Source organism: Vicugna pacos, chromosome 13 (assembly GCF_048564905.1).
Source record: "Vicugna pacos chromosome 13, VicPac4, whole genome shotgun sequence".
NCBI classification, from domain to species: domain Eukaryota; kingdom Metazoa; phylum Chordata; class Mammalia; order Artiodactyla; family Camelidae; genus Vicugna; species Vicugna pacos.
The window spans coordinates 48212042-48237660 of NC_132999.1; the positions used below are offsets into that span (position 1 = coordinate 48212042).

The 25619-nt window shown below is 38.3% G+C and overlaps 2 protein-coding genes, 1 long non-coding RNA gene and 1 other non-coding gene across 6 annotated transcripts in view; 1 reads left to right on the forward strand and 3 right to left on the reverse strand.

The window, feature by feature from the left end:
- Positions 1-6421, reverse strand: part of PPP1R8 (protein phosphatase 1 regulatory subunit 8) — an 18872-nt gene extending 12451 nt beyond the window's left edge. For 2 of the 3 annotated variants that reach the window (XM_031683887.2, XM_006196856.3), the window contains exons 1-2: positions 4395-4523; positions 2468-2528 (exon numbers count right to left, since the gene is read on the reverse strand). In XM_031683887.2, the coding sequence (XP_031539747.1) occupies positions 2468-2528; positions 4395-4450 (117 nt within the window). In that variant the 5' untranslated portion in view covers positions 4451-4523. Of the gene's footprint in view, positions 1-2467; positions 2529-4394; positions 4524-6362 lie in introns of those variants that run through there. The other variant, XM_072974989.1, reaches the window with a different exon arrangement.
- LOC116283016 (small Cajal body-specific RNA 1) lies at positions 772-937 on the reverse strand. Its single transcript, XR_004192561.1, has one exon.
- Positions 4041-24312, forward strand: LOC140700746 (uncharacterized). Its single transcript, XR_012079365.1, has 3 exons — positions 4041-4114; positions 17335-17476; positions 23937-24312. It is a non-coding gene; the product is annotated as an uncharacterized lncRNA (long non-coding RNA).
- STX12 (syntaxin 12) overlaps positions 9124-25619 on the reverse strand; it is a 33175-nt gene continuing 16679 nt past the window's right edge. The window contains exons 4-9 of the mRNA XM_006196855.4: positions 23884-24021; positions 18064-18107; positions 16657-16762; positions 13418-13490; positions 11915-11997; positions 9124-10653 (exon numbers count right to left, since the gene is read on the reverse strand). Of these exons, the coding sequence (XP_006196917.1) occupies positions 10561-10653; positions 11915-11997; positions 13418-13490; positions 16657-16762; positions 18064-18107; positions 23884-24021 (537 nt within the window). The 3' untranslated portion in view covers positions 9124-10560. The remainder of the gene's footprint in view (positions 10654-11914; positions 11998-13417; positions 13491-16656; positions 16763-18063; positions 18108-23883; positions 24022-25619) is intronic.

Genomic DNA, 25619 nt, shown 5'->3' on the forward strand with positions numbered 1-25619 from the left:
GGAGTGAACAAGTACTATGGGTCACACTCTTATTTTTTCTTTAATAGTCACTTACTCAGTTCCTTTTTTGCTTAGCCTTTAAGGCTCAAAATAGGTATGTGGGTCACCTATGGGAAACCCTGTCCAGCAGTGCCCACTTGCTACTGGCAGAACTTATCCCAGGCCCCTAGGGCTAGGGAGTACCAAGATTTAACAACAGACTGACAGCTCAATCACAATCATCCCATGTCTGCTTACACCCAAGTATTAAGACTTGGGTTAAAAATAAGACATTGCTTTAGAATTGAGAGAGCCCTGAAAGTCAACATCTTATTCTTTCTAGGTAATATCTATGTGAGTTGAATCTCACTGCATTTCTCATTCACTTTATACGCACATAGATTATGTCCTCATAAACTTAAATTTGCTAGCCACAGCCCTCATAGGCTGGTCTTAAAGAAACAGTATATAAGACCAGCAGCTCTTAGGTTCTAACATAAAATTGACCACATTTCTGTGATTCAAAGGTACCAAAGACATACCCAAGATTTAGGTGTTTAGAGCAGGGAAAAAAGAGAAAGAGCACCCAAATTAAATATACACATTCACTATTAAAGGCAATTCACTTACAGAAATGTTTAAATGTAGGGAGAAAATATGTCTTAGAATCAAGAACACATGCTAATTCTTGGACAATATGCATCTTGTCCAAGTGAATGAAATAATGCATTTGTCTTTCAACAGTCACTATAGCCACAATTTCTTGACTAGCTACGGCTAGTACCATTATCGAGTTGTGCCTCTGAGTTATAACTCAGAGTGTATCTTTACACACTGGGCTTAAAAGACTCATGGCTTTTGTTTTAATATTGCACTTCTTAAACCCAGCTATCACAACACATCACTAGCCTCTGACACAAGGCTAGGACACAGATAGCTCGGTTAGTATCGAGTGCTGCCTACGTCCTTAAAAAATAAGCACATCTCAGGTCTCTTCCTCTCAGAAACAATACAGGGATGTCTAAGGATTGCAACTTGACAGTTGTGTGGCAACTCAATTCACCTAAGAGCACTGAAAGAGAACATTATCAGTTAATAGAAACCAGTAAGAGGGATCTCTAACAAGTTAGAGTGCTCTGAAAATATAAATTATTTTGCAAAGGAAAATATTTTAAGGATAGGTCTCCTTGTCTGTTTCTTCTTGTTGCAAACTACAGATTTACTAAATTCAGATAAAAAAAGATTCCTATATGTCTATCTAGTAATAATATTTTATGTGTGGAACAGTCTATAGTAAAAAACATACATTTTAGCTAAATTATTCCCTAAAATAATCCTTATGTTTTGAAACTTTTAAGATAGAAGAACCTAGGACAAAGGGGCTCTAAGTGACTGGCTAAGGGCTTGATGAATTTAATAACAGAATTCATCACAACTGGTGCCTTAGTACTTTGCAAAATAGATGGGTATCTCTACAACATCCTGAAAGTGACAACAATGTATTTACAGAACAACCTTCAGGAGATCTGAGATAACCTTTCACTATAGAATGCAGTATTTTTAGTATATACACCAAAGAAAAATAACTACACTCAATTAATAGGGACTTGAACTTAATTCTACCTGAGCAAGCTAATATAAAATTGGTCTAAGACACGGAGACTCACAAATCCACAGCCATAGGGGGCATAATCTCTATTTCTTGGTGAATAAATGGTAGCACAAAGATTAAAAAAAAAAAACCTCACACAACCTAATAGCTAATCAAAATTCATGTTCTAAGTTCTATGTGGTTTTCATTCTAGACACTTATAGAAAAGCTGGAATTCTTCTAAATACTTCCTTTATAGTACTTATTTCAATTATAATCATGCAGTTTTTTGTGATTATGTCTTTCTCAACAGATAATTTCTTTGAGTGTAGGAACAATGTTTGTTTTGTTCACTGTTGTAGTCCTTATGCCGAGCACAATAACTGGCACATAGTAAGCACTCAGTAACTGCTTTGAATGAATGAATTTCATCACCATTCCATTCTCTTTTATAGAGCAAGCATCTTAGTTGACTATCTTCTTTGAAGGGCTTGGGCTTGAATCTCACAAAAGCCACTTAAAAATTAAACTCAATCTGTATCATTCACTTTCTTCTTCAGTTATTGCAGATCTTGCACCTTCCACACAACTCCATGTACTCAGAGAGAAAGAACTCACCAAGTTATAGGGCATCCAGTCTGACTGAGGCCCATAGGCCCATGATCTATTAAAACCCTTCATTTGGAAAGTGAGATAAGTCACAAAAAACTGAGTGTCTGTGGGTGACACAAGGTTTGAATGTGTTATATCACCATGTGCTTTTAATAGAAAAAAAATCAGGATGAACAAAAGTAGCATTGCTCGAAAACAAAGCACAGGAGAGGGGGTGGAAAAATGAGTCACTGGCAAAAATCTTTAGTGTGGTGGGAAGAAAAGGGAAGACATGTATTTCCATACCTCAATTAGCTTGTCTCCTTTGACTACATCCAGATGTAAACCAGGGGGGGGTTTACCTGCCCTGAAAAATAAGAGTGAAAAAAGTATTTTCAGGATGAGTTTGTAAATGCCATTTTACAGTCACTCTCCCATTCAATATTGTAGCTCTCCTACCAGCCTATAATTAGTTCATGTTCAAGCAGAAATGTCATCTACTTCACTGTTATTACAGCTCCTTTCTACATTTGACACTTACTTCCCTAGTGATTCAACTGCTCTAAAACAGATTTTAGTGGATCTGTATTTAGAGCAGCACCAATGAAACCTATATTTTAACACTGGATTATCTACCTTGGAGAGAAAGCAGCACAGAGAGTGCAAGTACTATAGCTGGGGTTGACTGGTCATGCGGAGTTTGAAGATCTGCCACTACCAATAATACCATGTAAAGGTAGAATAAATAAATCAGCTAGTGTTTGGGGATGATCAAGATCAATCTCATCACAGAATAAGCACACAGTATTGTCCTGAGCTCTGAGACCAAATCAGAGGTACATAATTAGGGAGCTAGGGAAACCCAAAACTATGCCCATGAAACTGGGTGCCAATAAATAGAAGAGATATTTGTTATCCTTGACCAGAACTTTCTCTATACTCTTATAACCACACCATTCAAGGGAGACACATATGTGTCAAAAGCACCTAACACAGTGCTTGGTGCATACCAGACGCTGAGGAAATGGTAGGCGATCACATAGTCTCTTCTAACTGTAACTTTACTGTCCTGGTTCAACTTCTGAAATCAAAGCAGCAAGTAACCAAAATGGACACAGAATTGTAGACTGAAGCAACGGGGTGTTACAAAAGTACAAAAGGACCCAGAAAATAGCCACACATTCATTTGCTTCCTGTGTTTGCTCCCTTTAAGTCTGAAGGAAGAACAACCTTGCCAGAGTCCCTACATTTGCACACACACAAATGCATTCGTCCATATAATTGAAGTTGCAACACAGTCACCTCACAGTTCTGACCAAACTCCCCTATGGCGGTTACTGGTAGGGCAGTGCAGTGGACAAAAGCCCATTTTGTGTGGAAAACAGGGAAAACAAAGTTACATCCAAAAACATGCTTTCTGCATTCCTGCTATGTGCCTGGCTCAGGCCTAGGAGCTGGGAATATAAAGATGCATCAGACAGCCCTTGCCCTTCAGGATCTCAACATCACGAGAGCCACAATCACACATAAACGTTACACTGTGATGAGCTACAGCAGAACTAGCTCTAAGTCGGATGGGTCTCCCTGCAAGGCAATTCATATGTATTCATCTTGTACCCTACTCAAAGACTAAACTAAATTATTCCATTATTCCCAAGAACTTGCGAAGGGAGGAAAGGGGTTCACCTTAACAATCACTGATGCCCTCTGGTGCCCGGCTTCGTCCGGGTCGCTGAAAGCAGGGGTAGGTCAGAGCCGTTCCTGCCCTCAGGGAGCTCCCAGTCTACGAGAGACAGGTAAGTACCGCACCCGGGCAGCAGCAACAACCGCGGGATGCCGGGCTCTGAGGTGAAGGCCGGGGCCGGGAAGCTAGCTCGTGCGCGCTCGGGACAGAGGACGGGGGGGCAGGTACGGTTCTCCACAAGAGCACCAGGCACTCAGTCAGGAGTTGGGGTAAGTTCGGGGCCAAGGCCTCGAAGCGCCCCGGCAACGGAGTGACTGCCCGAGGGGCTGCCTAAGCGAGCGCCTCAGAGCCCCCAGCTGTGGGTTTCCTCAGTTCCTGGGCCCGGGCTGCGGGCTCCCCATTCCTCCACACGCCGCCCGGCCCGACGGGCAGTTCTCCCTCAGTCCCTGGGTCTTTGAGCCGTTCGGCTCGCTGCGAGAAATAAGCTGCCTGGCCAGCCCAGGCCAGCCCAGGCCAAGCCACTCCAGCGCTGGTCGCCCCGCCACTCACCAGGTCGGGCAGTCGAACAGCGGGAGGCTGGAGCCGGAGTTCGCGGCTGCCGCCATCTTGCGTCTCCCCCTCCCATTTGGCGGGCCCGAAGCACGCCGGGAAACTGGAAGACCCAGAGGGGAGAGGCAGCATCCCGGCAGCCTATGCGTATGAGCGCGCGCGCGCAAACACGTACGCAGTGACGCACAAACGCATAGGGCGCTTCTAGTGGTGGTGGAGTCGGGGGTCCGGTTTTGAAGTCTTTTACGGTGTTTTATAGAGCTGGCCTTCCCTGGCCAGGAGGTATCTGAGGGAAATAAGCTTGTAAGGAGGGGTTCGGTCTCCTTCTACGTCCTGCAGACACGCGCTCAGACTCTAAAATCTTGCGACTCCATCGTTCTTCCAGGCTTGCATATTTAGCCTTTCGACCCCAATCTGGAGAGAAGCTAGAGGGCAGAGCTCAGAGATTGGAGTGATCACTCATTCTGTTTCTCCTCTTCTGGCCCTTCTCGTAGAGCTGCATGGACCGTACTCCCTTCCCCATCCGAATCCAAATCTGGTCCTTGAGGGCTTCTGTAGGTTATCTTGGAAGCTACCTTAAGGGGCCATCTAAATTATGGATAAACTGGAGCCAGGGACGGGTCCAGTCAGATGACTGGCGTCTAAATCTTACATGTGCATGATTAAAATGGTTAATCAAGTCGAGATCCCTTTGGATTTTAAATTTTTGGTCATAGTGACTAGATAGTGTAAAGAAGCGTTAGGAGTCTGGCCTGCTTTAGGCCAAACAGCTCCTGAAAGAGACCATCAGAAGGGTCTCTCTAATGGCTTTGTCTATTGAGTGCTCTTATCTAGGCAAATATGTATTTTGTATGAATCATCTCATTTAATCCTCACAACTCTCTTAAAATAGGTATTTTGATCCCTAGGAGAAGGCTAACAGAGACTGAGTTGCCCAGTCTCACCCTAGAACAAGTGGCGAGTGGGATTCAAACCTAAATCTGTATGATACCAAAGGCCATGCTCTTTAATCACCACTATCTCTCACACTTTAATGTTGGCGCAGTCGTATTTATTAGCCTGCAACTGAGGCCCAACACTTTCACTGTTGTAGAAAACATGGGAGGGTTATTTGACCTGTTTTTTTCTCTTTTAAAGAAACCAATTGCAAAATTATTGTTCACGCAGAAAGAGGCACTGCACAGGAAGTTTTCTATGATGGAGTTATTTCTTTTCTTAATTCCCTGCTACTTGTCCTCTAGATTTTAAATAAAGCATCAGCCTGTTCAAAAGATTTTGTCTTTGGTGACATCTCTAGGCATTAAGATTTAACTGCAGCATAATATTAACTTGGAATTTACAATTATCAACTCTTAGGCAAGTAGGAGAATGACCTCTTCCTTTGGTCTTCAAAAGCACAGTACACGTACCCAGCAAGGATGTTAACTGATCAGATCACTTATCAAATGACTAGTTAATATCCTCCTTCCCAGGCTTATGATTTCAAAGGTAGACTAGGATGATAGTTCTAAACTTGGTTTCAAGAAAACAAGCTATGGCTCCCTCCTTTAAGCATAAGAACTTGATTCCTTTTTGTTTATTATTATTTTTGGTGGGGGTCATTAGATTTTTATTTATTTTAATGGAGGCATTGGGAATTGAACCCAGGACCTCGTGCAAGCTAGGCATGCACTCTACCGCTGAACTATATCCTCCCAAGAACTTGATTCTTCAGAAGGAATTCAATAGTCTCAAGTGTTTTGAGTGTAATAGAAGAGCAAGGTACTTTTATCTACAGAGATGGTGCAGGCCTTTGAGGTTCCATGCCATTTTCATGAGGTGGTGTTGAAGCCATTTCTAACTATCAGTGACCTACTAACATCTTATGTCAACTTTGCCTTTCAATTCCTTGGCTTCTGTGTGTGGTCCACTATTTTATCCCTTCTAGTGCTGAATATACACCCAAGAAACCTAAAGCTATATTCTTACCCTTATAATTCTTTACTCCCTGGCCATATTCCCTGTTTGCAGCACAGCTGATATTCACACTGGCCTCTGATGTAAGGGCACCTTACACTTACCTAGGCCTTATAAATCAAAATGCTCTTTGTTTGGGCAATAGTGATGTCAGTAGAGATCAGCAAACTGGAGGACAGCAGTCTAGGACACGAACCTTTTGAAATGTTAAGATTGATGGGCTAGCCTTTGGATTTTGGTACCTCAACTAAGATTTAACTTCTTAGACTTCGAGACTTCCTTAGAATAGAACAAAGACATTAGGAGCATACTGATGTAAAAAAAAAACTGAGAACATCTTTGATATACAAGTGGTCAAATGGAGACACTGAAAAAAATTGTTTGTGTATAGACAGTACAAGCAAGAGACTTCATTTAGCAGGATGGTGAATGAAAAGTTACAGGGCGCTGAGGAAAGAAAAGATGGTCATGAAAATTGAGTAGAAATTGCCACTGCTCCAGATTTTTAAAGGAAGCTTCGTGAAAGAGGTGGTGAGCAAGATAGTTTGTATCAGTGATGAATAGAGACAGTGTATAATGTCTCAAATGTACGGTTTTAAGTCTGCATGCTTGAGATCAAATCCTGGATCTGCTGCTCCTAAACTGTGTGCCCTTGGCCTCGTCACTTATTTACTATGCCTCAGTTTCCTAATCCATAAAAACAGGACAAGAAAAATACATCTCCTAGACGGTTTTGTGGGTGTAAGAAAATAAATGTAAAAAGTAAAACATTTAGTGTAGTAAGTTGCTTGTAGTAAGGACTCCAATATTACCCAACAAATGACCATTCACATGCAGAGCACTTCCTCAAGCCTTTAAATTCCTGTAGTAGTAGACTGCCATTCCTGGCCTCAGCTTCTTCAGTTGTAAAGTGATGGAACTAGTCTAGATGAGTGGTTCAGACATTAGAGATATCATAGACCAGGAAAAAAAAATAATATAGGGGTGTCAACTTTTACTTTGCAAACTAAGGAGATTTAAAAATGAAGGCTGCCATCTAACATCACCACCTTTTCATTTTTATAATCTTTAAAAAGTCAGAAGGCCCTTAGCTCAGATTCAAAGCGGTACTTTAAAAAGCCAACTACATTATTGTTCTCATTTCTACATGGACTGTAAAAACTTAGTCCTTAATCAGAGTCACATTAGAAATCCTACTTTTTCAAGTTTATCTTGTAAAAATTTAAGTACTATATTGTCAACCAAATTTCATTTTGGATAAATATTAAAAATGAACTACTCAGTTGGCCTAAAAACAGGATCAAGGGTTGGAATCAAAACTTTTCAAGCTATTTCTTGGCTAAATGGAGATTCTAAAGTAGTTGTATTTCACAGTGCTGGAAAGCAATACTAAAAAATCATTTGAAACCTAGGGATACGCTAAACATACTTAGAAAAGCAGGTCATTCCTAGCCCTAGGAATCAGAATAGAACGAAATCTGAGTTGGGTTCTGGTCTGCATTTAGTGACTAAAATCAAAAGCTTCATCCCCATGACTGAGGACTGTCTCTGAACAGAGAGCAAGAAGGGACTGAATGGAGGAGGCTCGGGGTGTTTTACTTTGCACTGACTGAAGTGTAATTTCATTTTGATATTTTTGTCCAATGTTATGAGGCAGTGTTTCACCACACTTTAGCAAAACAAAACAAAACCTTCCTAGGGAGCATCAGTCTAGCAGTTAGCAAGTTCTTGTTCTGGAACATTCCCAGAGGAAGTGACCAGCGTGACATTTCTACTTTACCCTATATGACAGTATTACTGTTTTAATTCACTTGAAGAGAGAATATTCCATAAAGGAAGGAGAAAGGGGGAAAGAGAAAAGGAAAGGAATATAGAATTTTTATGTTCAGACCAAACCCCTGTGATCCTTATAGTCAGAGAATTTTATACCGATAAGAGAGCTATTGAGAAAACTTGGGGCCTGTGGGTTAAATAACTTGTCCAAACACCTACAGCAAGTTAATGACAGAACTAAGATTCTCCAGGCCTTCTATACCCAAGTCTAGTTTTTTGACCTCCAAACCAATGGTTTTCAACCATGGTTACACATGAGAATTAACTGGAGCTTTTAAAAGTCCCTATACCCAGGCTATAATCCAAACTAACTAAATTAGAATCTTGTGGCAGGGGCACCTAGGTATCAGTATTTTTTTAGTTTCTAGTGTGAAGCCATGGCTAAGAACCACTGCTCTAAACCACAGTGCCCCTAAAGGTGGACACAGCACAAATAAGAGGGATTCTGTGAACAGGTTTATTAGGACCACTTAGCAGAACCTCTTGGGCACTACTACAAATTCTAGGCCATTCAAATTCTAGGCCAAGGTCATATTTGCTACTCATTACTACTATTACCACCATCACTGGATTACACAATAGTATAGAACAGAACTATGTGGCTTCACTTCACCCAAACTGAAATAGTTTTTTTACAATGAAGACTTTTTTCTAGCCTGGAATGTTATAAATGATGTATTCAGGTCCAGCTGTAATTCGGAACTGAAGGGGCAGCGATTGTAGAACCAAGGAATTAGCTCTGAAGCTGCTGCTTGGGCCACTGTGACACCCCAATAGCTCCTTCCTGTTCTTCAAGGAAAGGACTACTGCAGCACCTATCCACTCCCAAACCAATCCTCACCTGATCTCCAGTCTTCTTGCAGGTCTCCATTTTTCTCTGGCAGCACATTACCCAATATCTACTGCATTAGGATGTTAACTCATAAAAACTTACTACAAAAGCTTTTAAAATGTTTATTTGTATTAAGTGGGTGGAATGATGCAAGAGTGCAAAGAAACTTACGCATTTAGTCCTTGTTTCCCTGCTGTTCACATTAGTTTAGTAAAAGGAGATTAAGTAACGTTAAAAGGAGTGGAAGAAATAAATATAAATATATCCAGGGTAGCCAAATCCTCTAATTCACTGAAGGATGAACTGAAATTGTTGGCCCAATTCACGTTTATATGAGAGCGTAAAGAAATTACATTCCCTTTAACTCCTCTAGACCTGTGAAAAAGGGGAGTGGACAACATTTATATTACAAGACAACAACCTTTTATTGAAACATTTTTTGTCTAAAACTATGTGTGAAGAGATTAACCTCTTATTCATAAATTAGGGTACGTCTAACATCACTATTTCAAACAAGTATTATTTACAAAAAAGAACCTCTGCTTTGCTTTATTGCCAGGTTCACAGGACTAAATTTTAAACCAACTTCAGTCTAGCTTTTAAAATCTTCCTGCCATCAAATGCCCAGCAACCTTTATCAGGGTAGGGGGCAGCCTTTGACAGCAACATTCATCATTCAGCAGGAATGTAGAACCATAACTGAGCAACAACATCAAAAAGATTAAATCATTCCAAACAATTTCTATTTGCTTCCCAAAAGCATGCTTTGTCTAATTCTCCCCTTCTATACAGGTATGTGGGAGAGGGACCCCACAGAGTAGAGTAATGTTAATTAAATTAACCTCTTCAAAAGGTAAACAAGATGGTTTAGTGTCTATATAGATGAACTGCGGTAGATGACACTAGCAGATAATAAACTTTAAAGCCAGATTAACATGTACGCCAACAACTGGTCAGCTCACCTGGTTACTTTGCATTTAATCTGGATCACATGTGCAATTTTATACTCTCTAGTTAAATACATTGCCAAAATCTTTCAAAGTAGATAGGGAACAGGCTTCCTAGAAATTCAAATTGAAATGTTAAATAATAAAAATTGCTGGCTTTTTATACAGTTTCTGACAAACTCCAATGTGCTGGGTGCCAGAAAGTCATTCTATTTCAGTTGCTAGTAAAAAGGTAAATCCTGTATACACATAAAAAGACAATATTACAAGACTGTAGTGTCACCTGCCAAAACAAGAATATCTAGAATGGAATTTTCAATAAACACTTGGGATAAAGGCAATCAGAATACAAGAGGAAGCAAAATCCACATAAATTAATTCTTAATTTGAGAAATCAATAAAATGTATACATTAATTGATAAATACTGTCCCCACAGGTCACTAATTCCAAGGACTAGTTAGTAGTTAGTTTCTACCTAATTGTTACAGGACGTTCTGGTGTATTCTCTCTTCTTGTGATCAGTTTGTTCTGGCAAGATTCCAATAAGCACTTGCCCTGGAAAACAGCTCAGCGGGAGAAGGCTCTGAGGCAATGACTTCATTTATTAACTAGCCACAAAGTAAGTCCCAAGATTACAATAATCACTGACAGGACAAGCACCAGGATACAGATCTTCTTCCGAGATTTCTTCTGAGGAGAGAAATATGTAAAGAAGACATTCATGAAACAAGTTAAAAAAAATGTATAGCTAAGGCTCCAAGAGTGCTTCATAAATCTGCCTCCTGGTAATTCAGAATCAACTCGATCCACGACTATGTGGAGACCATCCCAAAATCTGAAGTTACTAGGCTACGCAGCAGCACAAGTTCTAATTCCAGGCTCCCAAATCCAATTTTGCAAAGAACTATTTATAGGCATTATTTGCAACAAAATAAGTTATTTGTACATGTGTATTTTAATAAAGGTTTTATACCTATTATAAAATATTATGTTTACTGTAAAAAATACAGGCAAACAGAAGAGAAAATTATCACCTACAGATAAAACTGCTGACATTTTTGTATTTCCTTCTGTATGATGTTTTGCTCACTTAACTTTTACCATAAAAATTTTGTTTTTATAAACTCTTCATAAACATCTCTTTTAATTCCCACATAACACAACACTGAGTGGATATATATAATTTACTTAATTGCTCCTTTGCTGTTGAATACTAAAGTCATCACCCAGTTTTTAAAAAGAAACACTATTATTAAACACAAATTCCTTTAAGAACATTCCCAGGTAAAATGCAGCTAACTTAGAAGCATGGTAAATGACTGAATGCTATTTATTTCTAAAAACCCATATAACACCAAATTGAGGAGAATGAGAAGGACTTCATTCACAATATTTGTACACTGGGATAAAAACCCAGATAAAAGTCATAAAACCTGAGTTTCAACTGATATGTAGAAAAATATCACTTTACAGTAAGTAGAACAATTAAACCCTATTTACTCACAGAGAAATAACCCTCAAATTATAAGCCCCTATTAATTCATGGATAAACAGCAGTCAGAGTTGTTTCTGTGTCCATCCTCTGTGGCAACAGTCAACATAAAGTATCTGCAAAGTTCTACTTTGTTCCTATTACTATCCTAATTAAAATAAATTTTAGCTGTCTAGGTTATAAAATTAGCCTTATACCAGATTAGGTATCATGCTAGCTTACTGAATTAGCTTTGTCGCTAAGAGGCTTTTTTATGTCAGTTTATTCAAGGTCTGATGCCTTTTTGCAGATCTCTCTGCAAAGGAAAATACTAAAAATGGAACTGGGACTGCAATTATGACTACCTGCCTCCAGCTTAAGCCAGAGCAAAAGGCTGCAGCTGTTCTCAATGTGTCAGTGTACTCTGACGGCCTGTAAAGTCTGCAGCACAGGGTGACTTTCTTTGGTACCTGCTTTTACCTGATAGTAAGCGGCTCGCTGTAATTGATCAGTGGCTCTTTCTACATGCACCTCTGAGCTTTCCACATTGGCTTCTATGCTGTCTGCAAAAAAAGAAGGGAAGTGGATGTTTTACCACACTTAGATGTTTCAAGACTGCAAACTGAATAGAATTCTGATGCTATGGGTCCTGGTTGCACCACCACCATTCCAACTATCCAGCCATGAAATCAAAATTTACTAACCCCGTAAGAGAATAGCCCTATTCTTTGGAAACAAACACTGAAGTGTTTACGGGTAGAGGGTTACAAAGTATGCAACTCACCCACAAATGGTTCAGAAAAAATCAGGTATATACATAGAGAGAGAGAAAGAGTGAGCACAAATAAAAAACAAATGTGGTAGAATGTTAACAGGGGTAAATCAGGGTAAAGGTTACTAAGGAATTCCTTATTATTTTCATTGTTGCAACTTTTTATAAACTTGAAATTATTTCCAAATAAAAAGCTTAAAAAAAAGACTTACTAATCCCATAATTGTGCAAGTTTCTGGAGATAAAATCTGGAAAGCTGACAGCTATTTCCCTAAACAGCCAAAGACTTGCCAAGAGGCTAGCAACTGAATGGAGCTGACTATTCATGGAAACCTCATTTTTTCAGATTCTTTTCCATTAGTTTCCAAACTATTCCAATAATAGTTTATTACAAGATATTGAATATAGTTCCCTGTCTCTACAGTAGATCCTTGTTTATTTGTTTTACATATAGTAGTTTGTATCTGCTAATCCCAAACTCCTAACTTATCACCCCCAACGCTTTCCTCTTTGGTAACCAAAAGTTTGTTTTCTATGTCTGTGAGTCTCTTTCTGTTTTGTAAATAAGTTCATTTGTATCATTTTTTAGATTCCACATAAAAGTGATATCATATGATATTTGTCTTTCTCTATCTGACTTACTTTACTTAGTATGATAATCTGATAATCTCTAGGTCCATCCATGTTGCTGCTAATGGCATTATTTCATTCTTTTTTAATGGCTGAGTAGTACTCCATTTTGTGTGTGTGTGTGTGTGTGTGTGTGTGTGTGTGTGTGTGTGTGTACCATATCTTCTTTATCCATTTGTCTGTCGATGGACATTTAGGTTGCTTCCATGTCTTGGCTATTGTAAATAGTGCTGCTATGAACATGGGGGTGCATATATCTTTTTGAATTAGAATTTTCTCCAGATATATGCCCAGGAGTGAGAATGCTGGATCATGTGGTAACTCTGTTTTTAGTTTTTTAAGGAATCTCCATACTGTTTTCCATAGTGGCTGCACCAATTTACATTCCCACCAATAGTGTAGGAGGGTTCCCTTTTATCATGGAAGCCTCATTTAAACTCCACATTTGAGAACACAGAAAAATTGCTAAGAAAATGAATTTAATAATTTAAAAATGGTATTCCTAAATTCCTAAGACACATCTTACTAACTTCTTTGCCCACAAATACTATCAACTCACCTTAATGTTCAACAATACGTACCAATTAGATCACCTTGATCATGGATCATCATGGCCAAATCTTTAAATATCTGATTGACATCCAAAATGTCAGCCTAAGGAACACACAAAAAAACAATTAACAGTAAGCAACATGTTAGAAGATTCATTTCCTCTATTTGTCTGAAGTTTTGGCTACTAACATAACACATGTGTTTTAAAAACTTATAAATCATCCTTTCTCTGCAAATAGGAAGTGAAAATAAAGATAATTATTAACACTTACTAAATGACTACTATATACCAAGTACTATCCCAGGTAAGTAATTAAAAGCACAGGCTCTTAGAGCCTGGCCGTCACCTACAGAGGACTGTTAATCCTCCAGTCTTGTACAATCTTAAATTAAGAACTTCTCTGGACCTCCCCTCTAAAATGTGGACAATGAGAGTATCCAGAGCATAGGGTTTTCAGAAGTACTAAATAAATTAATATGTTCAAAGTTCTTAGAACTGTGCAATAAATTCTTCATGATAGCTATTACTTAACTGGTCCTCATGACAACCCACTGAGACATGCATTATCCCCACTCTACAGAAGAGAAAACCAAGGCTCAAAGAGGTTTAATGATTTATCTCAAGGTCTCACAGCTAGCAAGTGGCAAAACTGAACATTAAAAGTTCATGGTGTTTTCATTATGTTACGTTTCATTATGCCTCCTTGACACTTGAATGAATCATTCAGTAACTCTATGAAATAAGTATCTCTGAGGATAATGAGGCTCAGAGAGGTTTTGTAACTTGTCACACAGCTGATCAGTGAGGAAACTAAGCACTGCAGCCAGGATTATACCCCCAAAGACCATGTTCTTTCAAATGCAATGCACTGCCTCTCAGAGTACAATAAAAAATGACGCCTTCAAAGCAGTGACTTCCTAGTTATAACTTGGCAAGAATGATTCTTGCCAGCACCTCAATTACTCACTAGGAGTCTACTTAGTTGGGACAATCTGCTAGTTGCTCTGAATATAAAAGGGCCTGATAGCTAACTGAGGGGTAGAGGGATCAGTACACAATAAGATAAATACGAAGAAAGGGGGTTATACGGCAAATGACTAATAAATGTTGAGCAGAGGAGGAAGACTATGGCAGAGGAGACAGGACTTGAGTTGTGCTTCAAGCAAAAGAGAAGCCATATAAAAAGAAAGGTTAACTGGGTTAAAGAGCAAACAGCCCCGCTTGGCTATAACACAGGTGTCATACGTGATTCATAATAAGAAATACATATTTGGCCTTTGTCCCATTCCTAGTACAGAGCTCCTAAAACCCTTGAAATTTTCTAAGTGACAAAAGAGATAAAGATGTCTTTTGTTATTCATAACAAGCTACATTCAACCACTTCTGGGTTTGTGTTAATGACTTGATTTTTGGAAAACCCCTAAGGATAGGGGCTGGTTGCCAGGGAAACCAACCATATGATTACACATTTGGAACTTTCAGCTCCAACCCTAACCTCTGGGGAGGAGAGAAGCTAAACCAGTCACAGATAGTCAATGATTTAATCAATCGTGCTCATGTAACAAAGGTTCCATAAAAACCCTGAATGACGGGTTCAGAGAGCTTGGCTGCAGAGGGCATGGGAGCTCTGCACACCTTCCCACATACCTTGCCCTATGCATCTCTTCCATCTGGCTGTTCCTGGGTTGTATCCTTTTATAATAAACTGGTAATCCAGTGAGTAAACTATTTTCCTTTCTGTGAGCCACTCTAGCAAATTAATCAAACCCAAGGAGGGGGTCATGAGAACCTCCAATTTATAGCCTGTTAGTCAGAAGCACAGGTGACTACCTGAGACTGGCATCTGAAGTGGTGGGGAGGGGGCCAGTCTCGAGGGATTGAAACTTATCCTGTGGAATCTCATGATAACTAACTCCAGGGAGACAGTGTGAGAACTGAGCTAAATTGTGGGATATCCAGATGGTGTGGCAGAACTGCTCGATGTGGAAAAAACCCACACATTTGGCGGCTAGACGTGTCAGAAGTGCAGTGTGAGAGTAGAAGAGACACACAGGAGTGTGTTGTTTTGCCTATAGAACAGGGTTGGTTTGTTAGATGTAGGAAATGATTGGATATGAAAATCCTGTCCTGGCCAAGGAACCTGGCCTTAGTTCTGTTAAATGTGAACACCCATTACTTTCCTGACATCCACTACCTCACAGACTTTTCCTTAGCTCCATATGTCTCACTCCACTCCCTGCTATAACAGTATTTCTGATGTTAAAGGACCAAGTCGATGATTAATAGCAATAGGTGAAAAAGAGAAAAGACATGACATCTTTGAAGGCAGTAAAATAATCAAACTTGAGAATGAACTGTCCCATCTAAAAACAGACACTGGTGGGCTCTAGGGCAGCAGATCTCATGCTTGACTGCACATTGTAATCACCTGGGAAATTTGTTTAAAAAAAAATGCCCATGCCCAGGGCCTCTTGTGGATGTCTGCCCATTTTTAACTGAGAAAAATAGAAAAATCACATAGTCCAAACTAATCATTGGTGGGTGGAGGAGGACAGCTGGGGCATTAAAAAGAAAATCTCCAAGTGATTCTAAAGTTCATTCAGGATTCAGATGAAGGTCAAGGAGAAGCCCAAAGCTTCTCCTCTCTACAACCCTCCTCTCCCCACTGCCCCCAGGGATGACAGTCTTCTGTCTCCATGGAGGAGAACAGTTCTCAGGTTTAAGGATATTTTACTGGTCACGGTGCAATATTAAATTTGGAAGCTCAGGTAAGAAAGGGCTCGAGACCTCTCCCTCAGCCCCCACCTTAAAAACTGTTCCTATTTCTCTGACCCACTGAAGTGATATCCACAGCTTGGGAGCAGACTTTGGGGTGCACATGAATGGAGAAAATCTTTTGGCCTGCCTTTATTCTGGGCTATTCAGACTAAGCAAAGGGCACTCCATAGAGCCCTACCTAACCTAGAGGTTTGGAGACAAAGTCTTAATGAGCAAGAAAGTATTTGTTTGCTTTGCACTGTTCTCTATGCATATTCTCATGGAGACCACATAAGATTTGGCAATTGAGGAAAGGATTCAGGTATTCTCAGGCACCATGGCCAATACCATCATAAGAGTAGCTAAAATTTACTACGATTACATTGAGACATAATATGCAAACCACACAAGTCATTTCATCCTTTTTCATAATCACTGAGAGAAAAACCAGGTGGATTAGAGAGTGTGGATACACTGAGTCGAACGAAAAAAACATGACCTGGCTCTCACCTCCAGCTGCCGAATTGCCGTTTCCCTCTCTTTAATAAGTTCCAGATCCTGTTCCGTGATGGCCACTTCATCCTCCTGGCTCTGCATCTGGTTCCACTCCTCATGGCTGCAGGGAGACAAGCACATTAATTGATTCCTCCTCTCTAAGGTGCATGTAACACACATCTGCAACATCTCTACTGCCAGCAGAGCTCATCCAAAGACATTACCAGAGCTCCAACTCTTCTGGTATCAATACAAGTTCCTGAGACCCACATTTCCATACCCAGAGGCAAAGAGCTGGTAACACCAAGAAAACAAAGTCTCAGCTTTCATGGGCAAAACTGAGAGGAAGCAGAATTATGAGAGTTGGGACTCCATCCTGTTTCCATTCAGGGCACACTCTGCAATCCTACAAGGACTTGCTAGACAAGAAGCGGGCAGAGATTTGAAGTCAGCAGAGTATACAGGCACATTCTCTTCCAGGGCCCTCTCAAAGTGTAAGCTGTGTTGGTATCTTGGGTACCAAATGGGTGGAGAGAGCAAGCTAAGTGACCTGTCAGTGCTTTGCCAATTAGTCCAACAGAATGACATCTCCTGGTTTTTAGGAACCTCCTTGAGGTTATACTTCAGGTCAAATGTCTCTTAAAAGAAAACCAAAGTAAAAAGCTAATGAAATGTTATAATTCTTCTTTTCAGATACCATATGTAGAAGAAAAGGCATATGATAAAATACTTTGAAAATCCAGTATTAAGCATTTTTCCAACAGTATACATAAATCACACACCATCTCCACAATATTTAAAGAACTTCCTCCATGTGCTGGAGATACAAAAATGAGTAAGTACCCCTGGCCTTTGAGGTGCTCATAGTATAGTAGGGGGAGATATATACATATCTATAGTGAAACATTTTACATTCTGAATTAATACCATCAATACATTTCTGTGGAATTAGTTAATTCAGTTTGGAGAAGTTAAGAAGGTAGATGGAGTTCAGCTACAAATTGTTTGATTTTCTTCTAATACTCCTAGAAGGATAGGTTGCCTGCACTTTAGAGATTAGTAAATAGAGACCCAAGAAGTTTGAAGAACTTAAATCTGAATTACAAGAAAAGTTATTTAGGCCTCCTAATCTGTAGATTAGAGGGTTTATACTTATTCCTACTGAGCCAAACTCTCTCCAATACATAGACATCAGAGATTTCTTGAAAGTGTCTTATTCACCTTGAAATTATTCCTTCCACAATTCAAAGATCTTAGAAAAGCCCACAGTTTTGACTTTTTTATTTGGTGGATTATGAGTTACCTACCCCATGGCTGCCTTTATTTTTCCTCCCCCCCCTTTTTAATTGATTTTTAAAATTAAAAGTAAGTATAAAGTATAAAATCCCATCTCAACCGTCCACCTCAGAATAACTCCTTTACCTGTCAAATGAGACCAGCTGTTCCTCTCGTTGCCTCTCCTCCGCCTGGAAAGCAGATGGCATTATTGCTGCTGTTATCCAGAAACATGTCACACACACACACACTGGCTTACACACACACACACACACACACACACACTGGCTTCCTTTAGCTACAGTATAAAGAGGCAATATCCCGTGGCTCCAACAAGATCTACACACACACACACACACTGGCTTACACACACACTGGCTTACACACACACACACTGGCTTACACACACACACACTGGCTTACACACACACACACACACACACACACACACACTGGCTTCCTTTAGCTACAGTATAAAGAGGCAATATCCCGTGGCTCCAACAAGATCTACACACACACACACACACTGGCTTACACACACACTGGCTTACACACACACACACTGGCTTACACACACACACACACACACACACACACACACACACACACACACACACACACACACACACACACACACACACACACACACACACACACACACACACTGGCTTCCTTTAGCTACAGTATAAAGAGGCAATATCCCGTGGCTCCAACAAGATCTGTAAGATGACACAGGGCTCTGGCAATGTCTCGACTAGGAAACAGGTGTAAAGTAGTTGAAAGCAAATCTGCATTCCAATTTGGGTTCAGAACAGAAACCATACAAAATAGGGTGGAGAGAACATGGGTAGGAGATAGGAATAAAAATAATAATGATAATCTATTTTAAAATTTGGAGGGAGGTGGATTAAAGAAAAGAGTTGAAAACCTGCAAGGAAACAAATTTTCAGAATGTGTGAAGATTTTTTTAAAATGGACATTTAAAGCATATTAGGTACTAAAGTGGCAAACTAACTTCAAAAATCAGTCTAATGTATGCATTACTTTTGTAATTTAACAACAAACTAAGAAAAAGTGTTAAAGGAGCAATCTTTTCCTATTTTTGAAAAGCCTCCCCTTTTTATAATAGCAATAGTTAAAAAGACAAGCAAAATAAAGAAAAATTAAAAATTCTACCCACCCAGAGGAACATTGTGGGTTTTTAAAAATTTTTACCCTTTCCCCAGATCAAGAAACAAAACACTGCTCATGTCCTAAAGTCTACCTATGTGTCCTTCTCCAGTTACAACTGTACCCTCCCTCTCCTTTAAAGTAATCATTATCCTGACTTTGAGATAGTCATTTTTTGGGTATTTTTAAAATAGTGATATGTATGCTTATTTAATATAATTTTTCCCAATTTTGAACTTTACATGAATGGAATTTTTTATTGAAGTATAGTTGATTTACAATTTTGTGTTGGTTTCTGGTGTACAGCATATTGATTCAGTTATATATATATTCTTTTTCACATTCTTTATCATTATAGGTTATTACAAGATATTGAAACAGTTCCCTGTGCTAAACAGTAGGACCTTGTTGTTTATCTATTTTATATATAGCAGTTAGTATCTGCAAAACCCAAACTCCTGATTTATCCCTCCTCACCCCCACCCCCCCATAACCATAAGGATGGAATTATACTGTTTGTATTCTTCCGTGCTTTGATGGGATCACATTAGATTATGCCAGATCCAGTCCTGATGCTGAATGTAACTCGTTTATTTTCTCTGTTGTACATCATAGTAGCACAATGTACTTATCTATTCTGTTAATTGACATATGGATGTTTCCAATTTTGAGCTACTATATATAATGCTTCTATGAACATGCTTGTACATATATCTTGGTACAAACACACAGTGTTCTCTAGGGTAGAACTGCTGAGTCATAAGGTGTGCATGTGTTCTGAAGTTACAGCCAAAATGTTTTCCTGAGGTTGTTCCAATTCATACTACCACCGGCCAGGTAGGAAAGTTCCTGTTGCATCATATCCATAGCAACAACCTTCAGTGTTCACAGAATTTAAAAATTTTGCCCATCCTTTGGACATGGAATAGTTTCTCATTTTTTTTTAAATGTTAGCTTTACTGAATGATTTGGGAAAGGAATAGCATTCTATCTAGTGTGTAGAGGGGAATTCCAAAGGGCTAAGGGAAGGGAAAGGTTTTCAGATTTTTTATTTAATTAATTACCTTTTTAAATAGAGGTACTGAGGATCGAACCCAGGACCTTGCGCATGCTAAGCAGGCACTCTACCACTGAGCTATACCCTTTCCTCTGTCACTGTGGTTTTAATCTGCAGTTCCATGACTACTAAAAAAGTTGAGTACCATTCTATTTGTTTGACCATTATTCAAAATAATACTAAGATGTTATTTGCCTTTTTCCCTGTGTTGAAAAAAACAAAAGTGGATAAAACTACTACTGACGCTTTAACACAAATCAAGGCAGTGACACCAAACTGCACTAGGATTCTTGTATCCTTTATCACCAAACATGGAGGTGGGGGGAAGCCAGTTTGTCCTTAATGAAGCCATTAAAATTATTAACTAATTAAATCTCAATACATATCTTTTTAATATTCTGTGTGATGAAATGGAAAGTATAAATAAAGCACTTCTATTGCAAACAGAAATACAATGTCTGTCTCCAGGAAAAGCACATGTGCAATTGAGTTGCTGTGTGAACTAGCTACTTTTTATAGGGAATAGCATTTTTACTTATTCAATATGGTTTAACTTACACATAAAACTTTTATAAACTTCTAGAAGCATATAAAGGTTAATAAAATTTGTTTATATACACATGTTATATACATATATATACACACACACAAACTTTTATATACATGTGTCATACATAAAAGAATAACAATCCATGGTTACTCAGATGGATATTTGAAAGACAAGTTCTTGAAAATAAACAATGTGAGTCTGTCACCTCAAGGAAAAAAATAAAGGACAGTATTTGTTGCTAGTAATAAAAATCTAGGTTTCAAATTAAAAAAAAAAAAGAATTCTGGAAAACTTGTACCTATTGCTTGTAAACTTGAGAGTTTCCCAATATTTAAAGACTTCTGTGAACAAGCTGAAGATAATATTTGATTTTTTCATATTATAGAATGAAATATATTAAAATTGAAAAGACTTGCATAACTAAGGGAACCAATATTTTCCATATGATAAATACATGATGTTATAAAAATCATGCACGGATAAAAGATCCAATCAAAGCATAAGACAGACCAACAGATTTTAATGTATTAGAGCATGAAAAAGTCATTAGTATGGTTTTAGATTTTACAATACAACTAACTTTTGTCAAGTTTTGATGTAGTATCAAAAAAGAATATCAACAATGATCTGAAGAGGTTAATTAAAATACTTCTTCCTTTTCCAATTTCACATCTCTGTGAGGCTGGATTTTCTTCAGATACCTCAACTAAAAAACAACCTATCACAACAGACTGAATACAGAAGGAGGTATGAAAATCTAGCTTCCCTCTGTCAAGCCAGATATTAAAAAGATCTGCAAAAATGGAAACAATGCCATTCTTCTCACTAAATTTTTTAATTGTTTTGGAAGATAGTTTTAATTAAAATCTCATTTATAAATTTATGTTATTATGTAATAGTTTCATTATTATTTGTAAAAGAACTAATAAGTGGTTTTTTAATTTCTCAGTTTTAATTTCTAATACAATATATATCAATAGGTATCACTGACACAAACAAAAGCTCTTTGAGGTGCTTAATAATTTTTGAGAGTGTAACAGGGTCCTGAGATCAAAGAGTTTGAGAAACGACTATTCTATTGGGTTGTGTCTTTTTCAGATTGATTCCTGAGAATTCTTTATATATTCTGGATACCAGTCCTTTGTCAGTTGTACATATACCAATATGTTCTCCCTGTTTGTGATTTGTCTTTTCACATATTTACCACTTTCTTTGTTCTTCATTCCTTTGTGCTTTTCAGACGTACTATCCGGGATCTGCTTCCTTCTGCCTGAAGTATAGTCTTTAGAATGTTCTTAAGTAAGGTGTGCTGATGGCAAACTCTCTTTTGACTGAAAATGTCTTTAATTAGCTCTCTTTCTGGATATCATTTTCACCGGGTTTAGAATCCTAGGCAGGCAATTATCATCCTTCATAACATTAAAGGCAACACCAACTGGCTTCAACTGCTGATGTTGAGAAGTCAGCTGTCACTCTACGGCATCTTTGAAGGTATTCTATTGTTTCCCTGGCTATTTTTATGATTTTCTCTATGTCTTTGGTGTTTTGATGTATCTCTGTAATATACCTAGAGGAAGAGTTTTTTTATTTATCCTTCTTGGGATTTATTGGGCTTCTTGAAACTGTAGATTAGTGTCCTTCATCAGTTCTGAACTATTACCAGCCATTATCTCTTCACATATTACCTCTGAGGTATGTCTGCTCTATTCTCATTCCCCAATTCCAATTAAAACTATTTTATGTAGGGAGAGTATAGCTTAGTGGTAGAATGCATGCTTAGCATGCATAAGGTCCTGGGTTCAATCCCCAGTATGGAAGAAAGGAAGGAAGGAAAAAACCTAATTACCTACCCACTACAAAAAAAAAACAAAAATCAAAAAACCAAGAACACAAACAAACAAAAAAACTACTTGAAATCCTTTCACTTCATTCTCCATTTCTCATAACTTTTCTTCCCTATTTAACTTCTTAAACCCCTGTCCTACATGCTGGATAATATCTCCTGACCTATTTTCTAGTTAAACCACACATTCATGAAGTTTTTAATTTACATATTATATTTTTCAATTCTAAAAATTTTTTTGACTCTTTCCAAAGCTTTTTGTATTTCCTGCTTTCACAAATCTGTCCAAGATTTTCTCCTATTTCTTTAAATACAATAACTAAGTTGTCTTACAATTCTAATATATGAAGTCTTTGTAGGTCTATTTCACCTCATTGTAGTATCTACTAGTTCTTATTCAGGGTTATTTATTTATGTACCCTGGGCTGCTCCCTACACTTCAAAAATATTTGAAGGTATTCTTTTAGGGCTGAGATAAAGGTATCCAAACAGAGAGGATTCTTCTTTGCTTCTGCCTGGCACCTAGGTACTCTATTAGTCCAAGGCTACTAGAAGCTCAAGGCTTTTGGACCATTCAGGTAGTTGAAATTGGGCAGTAAATCTGCCTGAAGGTTACTCTGTGGTACAACTTATTGTCTGGGTTTCCCCGCCCTCCTGCCATACTCAGTGTTAATACAATCCTTTTTGCAGTCTGCTAGGGGAAAGGAGGGCTTACTTTTAGTTTTTTAGGGTCCAGTTTAACTTTAGGAGCATATTCTTTTAGATTATCCACCTTGCATGGACCCTGGGCTTTGACGTTTGTCCCCAGTCATGCCATGACGACATCAAAACTGAATTCAAGTTTGCCCTCAGTAAATGCATTCAATGCAAAAGTAGTTCCAGTGTTCTGCCTGTCCCTATGGGAATCACACCTTCTCTTAGACTTTGACCTTAATATTTTCATGGCTCTTTGATACTTTTGAAAAACTGGTTTGTTAAAATCTAGTACTTGTTAATTCTTTTCAAAGAGAAGGCTAGTTCAAATAACTTAGCCTGCTATATCCTAACATACAGGTTTATTCTTTTTTCAAGTTTTTAACATAAGATCAATATAATAATAAGAAAGAAAAAAAGAAAAATTACACACAATTCTGTTAATCTTCATGCATATTCCTGTCTAGTCTTTGACCATATGCACACTTTTTGTTTTAAAGTTGTACCAATCTGACATTTTCACAGCAGCTAATGTCTATGTTTATTATTTGGGGCAATAGTAAGCAGACAAAAGTTCCCCACCTCCCCCCCAAAAAAAACTTAGGAAAGAACATCCTGAGATCTGCAGAGGCCTTTTTTTGGGAATAAACTTACAGAAAGACGAGATCCAGCTCTTGCTCTGGCAATACTCTCCTTTTCCTTTTCAGATACCCTTCTCTGCACAGCCTGGAAATTGTTTAAGGCCACGGAGAAGTCATTCATGAGACGTTCCTTCTGAAGTTTCTGCTGGCGCTAAGGAAATTAAACAAGAACTTGAAATTTCGTATTAAACAGAATCATTTGGTTTTAATTCCCATTAAAAGCAAAATGATACACTCTAAGGATTCCCCCAACTAGGGAAATTATTATGAAATAGGCTCTTCCTTAAATTAATAAATTTGTTCTTTGCTAACTCAAATCCCTGGATAATACTATAAGATTAAGTCAGAATTTTCCCTTGTAAGGTAATCTCAGACAGAATTGCAGTCAGAATTTTAGTTCCCTGGAGAATCTAAAAACAAAATAAACACTAATGGACTCAGACTAGACCCAAACAGATTTTTTTTTTTTGCTAAAATGTTAAAAAAAAAAGTATTCATCTATACTGAGTTCACATCTTACCTGAAAACCATAGGATCATTTTCTTTCACATTGGAGTGAGGTTCAAAATCTTTGAGACCCTGAAAACTGCTTTGTAGAGTTACAGGCTATCTTTACTAAGCTTACTGGTACTACATCTCAAAAAACACAGACTGAGAGTACTTGCTGGGTGCTGAGAACACAGAAGTTAAAACTTACGACCTCAAACAGCTTACAATCTATCTTTAGATAACGAATTTAGATATACAAGCCACAAATCAATACAAGTAATTGCTATATTCAATTACTATAGGAGTGCAGGGGCAAGTACAATCAGTAAGAACCCAAGTAGTCAAAAAGCCTCAAGAGGAAGTAGACACTGAAGGAAAAATAAGGTGTGAATAAGCAGAGGATCTAGAAAAAGATAGTTTGGCTGGAACCAAAGGCTTTTTCATGAGAATAGCTAAAAGATAAAATTGGAAAAGCAGGGAAGGGGCTGGCCACAGCAGGTTTTACATGCCAAGCTAATGAGTTTGGGATTCAACCTCCAAAGAACAAAGAACAACAAAGATTTCTGTGTAAGGAACATGACAGATACAAAATGATAACTTAGAAAAATTAGTCTGTGATGGTGGACACAATGGAATGGGAAAAAGAAGCAAGTCAAAAAGATGACTGCAATAATCTAAGCTTAAGGTTAGCAAGACATGGTATCAGTAATGAGAACACCAAGATATGAATCTACGAAACATTTTATGACTGGCTGTGGGAAAAGGGGAATAAAGTTACACTTGGAAGAGTGACGGTAATATTGAAAGCAAATTTAGATGAGGAATTTATCCTTTTTTCTGGGATTTTTATTTTTACATAAACATTATAACAATAAGGGGAAAAAAGCCATCATTCCCCAATCTCACTATCCAATAATACTATCTTTTAAGTATATCATTAACCTTTTCCATGTTAGCATACTCTTCACAATTATGGTCTTTGTTATATAATATTCCATCAAGTTGATCTAGTAAATTTTATGTAAACATTCCTTCCAGACTGTTTCATTTTAACTATTCTAAATAAAGCCTAAAGTGAGTCCCATTGTAACAGCTAATATTTATACAGTGCCTATCACGTACCAGTACTGTTGTTAAGTACTTTAACTCATTTAATCCATGTATCAACCTATAAATTAGGTACTATTACAGTCCCTATTTTACAAATCAGAACAACAAGGCACAGAGAGGTTAAGTAATTTGCCTAGGATCACACAGTAA